At 68.2% G+C, this 10,344-nt stretch overlaps 1 protein-coding gene across 1 annotated transcript; it reads left to right on the top strand.

The window, feature by feature from the left end:
• Positions 1 to 1,717: 1,717 nt before the first annotated feature.
• FGF3 (fibroblast growth factor 3) lies at positions 1,718 to 7,785 on the top strand. Its single transcript, XM_039235386.1, has 3 exons — positions 1,718 to 1,937; positions 3,956 to 4,059; positions 7,423 to 7,785. The coding sequence occupies exons 1-3, from the start codon at positions 1,718 to 1,720 to the stop codon at positions 7,783 to 7,785; spliced, it is 687 nt and encodes a 228-aa protein (XP_039091317.1).
• Positions 7,786 to 10,344: the final 2,559 nt, after the last annotated feature.

Genomic DNA, 10,344 nt, shown 5'->3' with positions numbered 1-10,344 from the left:
CGCGGGCTCTGTCTACACAGAGTGCGGGATGGAGGCAGCGGGTGAGGCCCTGCAGAACGTCCCCCTGACCACTCGGGCACTGAGCGTGCTGAGGTGGGCTCACTGGGGACATGCTGCTCTGTGTCAGGCCGGGGCTGGGAAGAAACGTCCCATTGGGGTGTGTTAGCCCCTGCAGCTCAGGGGAGTCCCCTGGTCCCCCGCACACCTGTCCCTCCCCTGGAAAGGACCGCGGTCCGGACCCTCGATGCCAGTAGGAAGAATAAGGGATGCCCGCCCACCTGGCTCATCCCAGAGCCCCAAGAGTTGGAGTCAAGGTCGCCGCCAAGGCCAGTGGCCCCCATGGGTGAGCCCCCTGAGCCTGTGTGTCCGCATCTGGCTGGCTGCTGGCCAGGGGGCTGCTGGAGGTGGAGGCCAGGGGAGCAGGAGAAGGGAGGGGGGTTGTGGCTTTCCCCAACACTAGGTCTGAAGCCCTTCCTCACCCGGGTCCCTAAGGGACAGGGTCCCCCTCAATCCAGGGGCCACCCAGGGACATCTACAGCGCTGCTCCACCCGGACAGGGGTATCTGCCCCCTCCGGCCACTGCTCATGGCTTCATCTGCCTCCTCTGCGGTCACCAGACTCCTCCGGCTTTTCTCAGGTCACTCCCCGGGGCTCTGGCTCTGCTCTGCGCAGAGGTCTGTCCCTCCCTCTCCAGCCTGAGCTCTCCCCTTCCTTTTAGCTCTGGCTTTGGCCTGTCTTGCTCTCTAGGCGGTCTGCCGCTGTGCCTCTTCTTCGGCTCTCCCGCCCCCTCCCGCTTCCCCAGCCCCCTCTCTGGCCCGCTGCTGGGACAGGACCCTCCCAGGCCCGCCCGACGTGCGCCAGCCTCGCCTTCCGGGATCTGCCAGGTTGGGGTCCGCCACAGGATAAAGCGCCTCCGGGCCCAGCCCGCCACGCCCCAGGGCCACCGGGACAGCGTCCCGCTCCAGCAGGGCGCCCCGGGCGCAGACCCAGCCCCGGGGTCCCCCACGCGCGCCCGCGCCCCGGGCCCTCCCCTCTGCCGCCCTCCGCGGCCCCCTTCATTATGCGCCTCCTTTAATGGGCGTTCGTCAGCGCGACTTCCCCGCAAGTTGTTTTCGCGGACATCAGTCATCAGCGGCTTTCCCATTGTGCCAGGGGATTGATGGGGGGCGGGAGGGGGTGACAGGGCCTGGGGCGGCCGCCTCGAGGCCTCGGTCTATAATTTTCGGAGGCATAATTGGCCTGGGGGAGGGGGCGGGGGCGGGGCGGGAAGGGACCTTTCAGAGCCCGGAGGGCGCGCGGGGGCGCGCGGCGCGCGGCGGAGCGGAGCCTCGGCTCGACGGCGCTGCGCGGGGGGCGAGAGCGCGCGGGCGGCGCCGGCCCGAACCCCGCGCCCCGCCGGGCTCCCCGCCCCTCCCGCGCCTCCGCCCGGGCACCACGTCGGCCTTTTGTTGCCGAACCGTCTTTTCTTTCCGCGCTGTGCGCAGCAACGGAAATTTCACCCGATCCTGGGTGAAAATTAAAGGAGGTGCCTCTCTCTCGCTCCCTCCCGCTCTCGCTCCCCCCCTCTCTCTCTCCCTCAACCCCCGCTCCCTCTCCCCCCCTCCCCCACCCGCGGCGGAGCCCGAGTCCGCACCGCCGGGCGCGGGAGCCGGGCTCCTTCCATGGGCGCCGCGCTCGCCTGCAGCCGCCGCCGCCGCGGGGCGGGCGCGATGCCGCGATGGGCCTGATCTGGTTGCTGCTGCTCAGCCTGCTGGAGCCCGGCTGGCCCTCCGCGGACCCCGGGGCGCGGCTGCGGCGCGATGCCGGCGGCCGCGGCGGCGTCTACGAGCACCTCGGCGGCGCGCCCCGACGCCGCAAGCTCTACTGCGCCACCAAGTACCACCTCCAGCTGCACCCGAGCGGCCGCGTCAACGGCAGCCTGGAAAACAGCGCCTACAGTAGGTGTCGGGGCCGCGGCCGCCGCGGCGGGGGCCCCGGGGAGGAGCGGGCGCGCCGAGGGTGCCCGCCAGGGTCCCCCGCTGTCCCCTCGCGTCGGGGAGAAGAGCGCGAGGGGAGCCGGGCTGGGGTGCGGAGGAGGCTCGCCTGCGAGGGCACGCGCGGAGACACCCCCGGGGCGCCCCGCCCGGCTGGGCTCCGTGGCCCTGACAACTTGGAGCCCCGTGAGTTTGTGGGAGACAAGGTGCTGGACGAGGCGTGTATCGCGACCTCTCCTCCTCCTGCCGACCCCGGGGCGCCCCGCCGGCCCCTCCGCCCTCCTTGGCGCTGACGCCCGGGTGGCCGCCTCTACGCGGGAGGCTCGGAACCCAGCGTGGCGCCCCAGCCGCTGCCGCCGCAGGGACGGAGTCCTTTCCCGGGGCCAGAACCGCCGCCCTCGGCCGCAGAGCGAAAGGCGGGGAGGGCGCGCCGCCCCGGGTGTGCGGCCCCGGGATACGAGCTATGCGCTGGGAGGGGCGTCCGCCCGGGTCTGGGGGCGCAGGTGTGCCGGCCCCCCGCCCCCACGGCCCGCGGGACGCCAGGGTTTGGCCCCTCGGGCCGTGGAGCCCCAGGCTCGTGCGAGCCTACGGGGGAGGGGCGCGGGGCCGGGGGCTGACACGGCTCCGCTTGGCGGGGAGCAGGAGACCCGGCCGGGGCCACGCGGGAACGCAGCGCGGGGCGTGGGAGCGGGGCCCGGGGCCGGGGCCCTGTGCGCAGCCCGCGGCGCCCGCCCGCCCGAGGGTAGGAAGCGCTGCGGTGGGCGCCGGGCGGCGGCGGGAAACCGCTCTTCCTCGAGGAAAGCCGCAGCCCTGGGAAGGCGTCCTCCGAGCCGCCTCCGGAGCCGCGAGTTGGGGACCAGCTGTCGCCGGGGCGTCCGGGGGAGCAGGCTGGGGCTCCTTTCCCAGCAACATCCCGGTTCTCTCCAAATCCGGGCGCCCACAGAGCATCAGATTACTTGGAGTATCCAAGGCAGGCAGCTTGGAGGCAGAGGAGGGAGCGCGCAGCCACAGCCACCCCGGTCCCGCATCCAGGGGCCGGGTTCTCAGGCGCCAAATCCGCCCTGCCTGCGTCCCTTGGGCGCGAGAGGTGGGCCGCCTGCATCTCCTGCCTCTGGGCCCGGGGGTTGCTGCTATGCTGGGGGGCGGGGTGCACCCAGAGGGCGCCCCCCGGAGAAGGCATCGCTGCAGCTCCTGCGCCCCTTGAGTGCTTCTGAAGGGGGGGGGACAATGACCCCGTTGGGGCCTTTGTTGCGGGACCTCTGGTGAGAAGGCACTTCTGTGTTCAGAAGGAAGTTTCCCTGAGATTTAAAATCCTTACACGCAGCGCGGGTGGGAGAGCCCAGCTCAGTTTCCCTTCGCGATTCCCAGCGTCTAACCCTGCGTCCTGCTAACATCCCGCGTCCCGCCTGGACCCTGCCCTGCACAATTACCTGCTGCCCAGGCCCGCCGCCAGCGAGCTCGGGTGGCCCCCGCCCCCAGTGCGCTCTGGGGATCAGCCCCAGCTTCACCCCTGCCCGGGACTCCTCAGACAGCGTAGTGCAGGCATCGGGTGTGAATTCCGGCTCCCACACGCGGGGTGATCTGGGGAAGGTCACTGGCCTCGGCAGTCTCGGCTGGCCCGTCAGGTGACGCAGCTGGCTCACAAGGTGGTTGAGAGGCTCCATGAAGCCCCCCGCCCTGCAGGACCCCGGCTCCTGGCAGAGTCAGCACCTAGAAATGTTAGTTTTCTTATCTCCCTCCCATGTTTGAATCCTTCTTGGGGAAAGAAGCCTTCCCTGATGCTCCCCTTGCTCCACCTCCCATCCAGCACATTCTGCTTTCCCTGATCCTCCCAAGTCACACACACACACACCCCTTAAGTGTGTGCTGCGCTCACCTCCCCGAGCCCCGTGCAGCTCTGGGCGGGCCCAGGGGTGCTCAGCGCTGGACTCGGGGCCCCGTGGGAGGTGCGGGGAGTGAAGGGCCTTCGCGACTTTCCCCAGGTATCCTGGAGATAACGGCCGTGGAGGTGGGCGTCGTGGCCATCAAGGGGCTCTTCTCTGGGCGGTACCTGGCCATGAACAAGAGGGGACGGCTCTATGCTTCGGTGAGTCCCATCTCCCGCGGGCAGGCGTGCACGGGGCGGCCATCTCCCTTGGCCATTCGTTAGGGGACAGAGGGGACCCGGCAGTATCGTGCTTTGTCCGGGGACCCGCCAGACCCGGGCTGGAAGCGGAGTGTCAAGCCCTGGGTCTCGGCACCCGGGGCTGTTCCAGCAGCTTCTGTGAGAGGCGGCTGCCGGTTTGATTGGCTTGGAGGAGCGTGTCCCTCGGGGAGGACCCCACCGGGGTCAGACTCGTCTCACATTCTCCGGTGGCATTGGGCTAGAAAACGCCCCTCCAGACATTTTGTGTTCACTGTCGCTGCCCTTCCCCCCGGGGAGCCAAGAGCAAGGCAGAAGCTGTCCCCCAAGTTCCTGCTGAAATAAGGACACCCGGTGAGCCGTGGGGCGCAACGTGACTGTATCGGGCAGAGCTCTTCCGTGGGCTCAACCAGAGGTCTCCAGGAAGGACGTGGGAAGGAAGCAGAGCGCGGCACGGCCAGCCCGCCCCCCCTCACCCCCACCCCCAGCTGGGAAGGCAAGAGCTGGTAGTTCTTAGGACGGAACAGAGAGGGAGGACCCGAGTCCCAGGCACACAGATTCAGAACCCAGTCTATACAGCCTGGGGCCTCGGCAGCAGAAAAGGGTCCTATGACTCCGTGGGCACTGGCAATGTCCCTCCCCAAGGGCGGGGGTGGGGACGCATGGAGTAAAGTGCATGTAAGCAGATTTGCTACCTCCAACTAGTCATTACGAGCAATTCGGCTGATACCTCCTCGGGCAATGAGAGGGTTTCCGTCCACAGTAACCTAGACGACGCAGCCCGAGGACCATCTCCCTGCAGCCCCCTCTCCACTCGGGCTGTTTGCAGGGGACGCACAGCCCCCGCCCCCTGCCCGTTGGGAAGCTGGGCAAAGCGTGATCCGGAAAAGTGGCAGGAACCCTCCTCTAAGCTGTTTATTCCATCGCAGACTCTGCTGTTTTCGCGGAAGGAAATGCAAAAGTTGGAATGCGCCCATTTGTTGTCCGACTCGGGGTCACCTAATAGAAGCCGTGTCTGGGGCAGGGCCCCCCTGGGCGCAGCCCCTTCTGCAGGGTGCTTCCAGAGCCTGCAGACACCAAACATCAGGGCTCCTAAGGCTACGCCCCGGGCCGGACTCTGCTCTGACTTTTCCTTGAGGTGGATTGTGGGTTTGCAGAAGCCCCGGCCCTGTGTCCCTGGTGCCCAGTGGTGGCCTTAGACCACGACAGACACCCTGTCCCCTATGGAGGGGGCCCGGTGAGGGCTTCTCATTGCCTCGCAGTGATGGTCCCCGCCTGGCTGGTCCCAAGGGCCTTCCGTCCACGCTGAGCAAGTTCATAGATTGGGCGGGGAAGGCGGGATCAGGAGCGGGAGCCTAAGAGCTTTGCCGCATCTTCCACGGGGGGCCCGGGTCCCGGGCTTTGGGGGGCAGAGCAGAGCACGTCCTGGGGGGCCCGGGGGTCAAAGTCTACCTGTGGCTGCTGTTGCCGGAGCTGAGAACACCGGCTTCCTCCCTCCCTCCCTCCTCCCCTCCCTCCTCCCCTCCCTCCTCCCTCCCTCCCGCCGTTATCCACCTGGCATTCATTGCCTCACTCCCCAGTGCCCCGGGCATCCACGTGTCACACTCCCAGCTGGGTATATGCAACAGGATCTCACTACACATGAACCCGCTGTGTCACGGGCTCCAGAAAGCTCCGCGTCACCCACACGTCACCTCCCCGGGGCCTCGGCTGGCGAAGGAGCTGCCCGGACGGCCTCCGGCTCCCACCTGCCACCGTCGTTCCGTAACCCGTGTTCTCACTGCAGCTTCTGGAAACCCCCTCGGTTCCCCAGGACACACCCCGCTGGGCGCCCTTCCATGCCTTTGCCCAGACTGCAGCGGCCCCATCAGAGGTGCCCACGAGAAAGGGCCACCTCTCCCCTAGTGGGGCAGCGGGGAGGGGGCAGGGGGAGGGGGTAGGGGGAGGGGACAGCGGGGAGGGGGAGCGGGGAAGGCGCAGAGGGGAGGGGGCGGGGGGAGGGCACAGCGGGGAGGGCGCAGCGGGGAGGGGACGGGGGGAGGGCGCAGCGGGGAGGGGACGGGGGGGAGGGCGCAGCGGGGAGGGCGCAGCGGGGAGGGGGCAGCGGGGAGGCGCAGCGGGGAGTTCCAGAAGAGCTAGAGCACGGCCCCCTCCCTCTGAACTTGCACATCTCAGAAGCAGGTGTTCGGTGCTTGAACAACGTGCTTCCTGGGGCCCTTCTGGGTCACACGCTGCCCACCTCGTGGGTCTGCCTCTCACCAGCCTGCGACCCCCTGAGAATGGGCCTGTGGTCCTTGGGGCCACCTGCACTCGGACTCAGTAGCGGCCCCCTTTCCCCTTCGCAGCTGGAGACAGACCATGAGGGTCCCAGGGTCCTTCTGCCCAGCTCTGCCTGTCCCCCAGCCCTGCCCCGCAGCCCCCAGATGAGGAGGGGAGCCCCGGGGGTGGTAGGCATCTCACCTGGGTTGGCATAAGCCATATCCATCCCTTTGCCCGGGGGCGCCCCACCAGGTGGCCCGAGGGACGTTGGTGAAGCCCTCTTGATTCCCAGTCTGTGCCTCTCCCCCTCCAGATGCCCGCCTCTGAGAAGCAGGACCCCCATCTCAGCCCGTGCGCCCCAGACTGCCCCAGCCCCACGCAGGCCCCTGAGCATTCAGTCGGTCTCCTCCATGCCCCGCGTGTGCTGGGCACCTTCACCCCGAGCAGCGCCTGCACCGGTCATGAGCGCAGCCTGTGCCCCACGCGCATGGGGCAAGCGCCCGAGGGCAAGGCAGCCACTCTCAGAGTTCAAGGTCCAGAGCAAGACCTACACCCAAGTTTAGCGGAGACACCAGGCTCGCAAAAACTCGCCCAGTCTCCCTTCCCCTGCTCTTTTTGATACTCATTTCTTTTCTCTCATGCGCGTATTTTTCAAAAGCAGCGCGGGGTGTGGTTCTCTCGCTGTGCCCAGGCGTCCAGGCGTCCTGCCCACGTCCACGCCGCCAGCAGAGATGCCGGGCAGCCCCTTCTCTGCTCTGCTGACACGGCCCCACCTCCCTGTGCCCGGGACGCCCTCTACTCAGTACCTGCGGAGGGGGGACAGGGCTGGGGGAGCTCAGGAAATCTTGGGAGGAGGAGACCCTTGAGCTGAACCCCCAAGGTCAAGTCCACCGGACTCGGAGGGAGAACCAGCCCGGCCGAGGCGTGGGCGTGGGTCCGATGAGGGCTGGGCGCGCTGGGAGGGAGGAGGGAGGGAGGCTTCGCCAAGGGGCGGCTGGTCCCTGAGACCCCAGCCCCCAGCCCGGAGCCCGGGGCCGCCCGCGGCTGACGGTGGCGTCTGCCCTGCAGGAGAGCTACAGCGCCGAGTGTGAGTTCGTGGAGCGGATCCACGAGCTGGGCTACAACACCTACGCCTCGCGGCTGTACCGCACGGTGCCCAGCGGCCCGGGGGCCCTGCGCCAGCCCAGCGCCGAGAGACTGTGGTACGTGTCGGTGAACGGCAAGGGCCGGCCGCGCAGGGGCTTCAAGACGCGCCGCACCCAGAAGTCCTCCCTGTTCCTGCCCCGCGTGCTGGATCACAAGGACCACGAGATGGTGCGGCTGCTCCAGAGCGGGGCAGGGCTCCGCGGCGGCCCCCCCAGGCCCCCCGGCAAGGGCATCCGGCCCCGGCGGCGGACGCAGATGCAGAGGCGCCGGGGGGGCCGGGAGTAGCCCCCCAGACCCGGCCGGAAGGCCGTCCACATTCTGGCCCCAGGCTCTCGGCCGGCCCGGCCCAGCTGGTGCCTGGGTGTCCACTGTCACAGCCAACTGCCAGGGCACAGGGGTCCCCAGGCCAGCCCCCCGCCGCCCCCGCGCCTCCCCTGCTCTGCCAGCTGCTGTGTGCGTCCCAGCCCTCCCCGATTCTCCCTCGCACGCTCGGATCAGAAGGGAGCGCGAGGCGGGGCTGGGAGGGGGGTGGTTTGTGCGTTTCCTTGGCCGGGAGTCCCCTCGCCCACGAGAAGCCCGGCTGTTGTTGGGCCACTGCCACCGAGAAGCCTCCCCGCCGCACATTGGTGGGAGAGCGTGGGCGTCTGTGTAACCAAAACATTAAAGTATTTTATTCTGCTCTGTTATTTAATAGACTACGATGCAGCCTGGGAAGACCCTTGCCGGGTTTACTTGGACCGTATTTGCTTGCGGCGAGAACAGCGTCTGCGCCAAATCGCTGTTTTAAGATGCTAAGGCCGTGTCCCCAGGAATTGGGCTACAGACACGTGTTCATCCCCTGGTCTGGAAAGTGGCTAGTTTTTGAAACGAAGAGATGGTTTGTGTGGATGGAAAGAGTAGGCCAACGGGTGTGTGTGTGTGTGTGTGTGTGTGCGCGCGCGTGCATGAGTGTGCGCGTGTTCGTCTCCTGACTGTGCTGTGCGCGCCCGCACACACACGTGGAGAGAGCCGGGTTTCCTTTGTTTAGAGCCCAGAGCGCCCCCTCCCTCGCGAAGCGGTGTGGCTTCTCCGTGGACGGTTTTGAGCACCTGTGCGGTGCGCCAGGTCCCGCTCTCCCTCGCCTCCTTCACGCGGCCGCCTGCAGGGCCCGTGCCCGAGCGTCCCCCACAGCCTTGAACACTCCCGCCTCTGCCTCGGAAAGCATGCTTGGAGGCTTGGGGAGGACACGTGATGTGCCCGCGTCTCTGGCCTGTGTTCGACCAGGTGCCTGCCCTGCCCCCCCCACACCTGCTGCCCCAAGAGTGGCGGTGGGTGGGGTCACCTGAGGCCAGCCCAGTGAGAGCCACAGGGCGTGGGCGGTGGCTCACTTTTCTTGGACTTCGCAGGGGGAGCGGGTGAGGGGTGTGGGATGAGATGGTGCAGGTGTGAGGGTGTACAGATGCAGTGTACAGATGCAGGTGCAGGAGGCGAACTCGCCCAGGAAGCAGCACCCACCCTGCACCAAGACGCTCCCTAAGCAAAGGGGCGACGTGCAGGGGCTCGTGCTTGGTATTTAGAACAGATTGGACGGGACGGTGCGTTTTCCGTGCCTCATTCCGCACCTCACAGGTGGGGACGCCGTGTCTGAAGGCGCCCAGCTCCTGGGTGGGGGCTGAGGACCAGTCACAGCCGCTGCCCGGCTCCCCTCTGCCTCCTGAGCCCGGGTGGCTGGGCTCGTCCCCAGGAGGCCCCCTAGGCCCCCCGCCCACGCAGGGAGCCAGGCTGCCCACTCAGGCTCGGCCGGCTTCCTGGCTTCCTTCCATCCAGTTGACGTGTTTGCAGGACACGGAGCTAGTGGGGCTCTGCCCCGGGTGTGACTCTCCCCCCCCCCCCCCCCCGGGGACATCCTTGTCCACACCCAGCGCTTTATCACCCTGCCCAGCCCACCAGCATAGAGGGTTTGAGACCCCAGGACACCAAGGAGGCCCCAGACCCTGGTGTCTACCGCAGCTCCTGTGTGAGCCACGTCCTTCCCTCCTTCTCTTCTGGGCAGATACAGGCTCCTGGGGGCCCTCCTGGAGGGGGCGGCGGGCCCCCAGGCGGGATCCCCGGCAAAGGAAATCGGGATGGGGGCGGGGTCTCGTGAACCTGGCACCCTTCACCACTTGGCCTGGCCCCTCCTGCGTAGGCGTGGGGTGGGGGGAGGCTGGAGACCGGGCCCCCCCACCCCCCTCCCGAGAAGACACCACGTGAGCCAGGATCACGCGTCTCAGAGCCCCCCGTGCTGACAGCCTGCCCCCCCTCAGGCCTTTGCTGTCACTCCCACCTGCCCAGCCAAGGGGGAAAGGGTGGGGGGAGGAAGAAGGGGGGGGGATTCGAGGAAGGAGGGGTCTTTGCTTTCGAGGGTCTCTGGAGCCGTCAAGGGTGGGGCTGGCCGCGGGGCAGCTGCTCGGAAACGGAGGGCCGTTACTCAGAGTCTCACGCAGCTTAAGCGCGTGACCCGCAGGTCCGCCCGCGGTTTACCCCGGACAAGTGGACGCAGGCGTTTGCTCGCCGGTGCTCGTAGCCGTGTGTTTGCAGTACTCACGGGTGGACCGGCCGAGTGTCCGCTGAGCTGGTTGGATAAGCCACGTGCGGCCCGGCGACACAACGGGGTAGCTTTCAGCCTTCCGGAAGGGAGTCCGGCATCCGCCACAGCAGGGACGGGCCTGGGGGACGCGATGCCGGGAACGAGCCAGCCGCGGACGGCCACGTGCTGTGTGACGCAGGCCCACGAGGCCCCTGGAGAAGCTCACCTCCCAGGCAGAGGGCAGACGGAGGGCGCCGGGGCCGGGGAGGACGGGGGGGGGGGGGGGGACAGAGCTT

The sequence above is a fragment of the Hyaena hyaena genome, unplaced genomic scaffold, assembly GCF_003009895.1.
Source record: "Hyaena hyaena isolate Hyena2069 unplaced genomic scaffold, ASM300989v1 scaffold_98, whole genome shotgun sequence".
Classification (NCBI taxonomy): Eukaryota; Metazoa; Chordata; class Mammalia; order Carnivora; family Hyaenidae; genus Hyaena; species Hyaena hyaena.
Note: the sequence above shows the minus strand (reverse complement) of the source record. Positions and strands in the feature narration are given on the sequence as shown.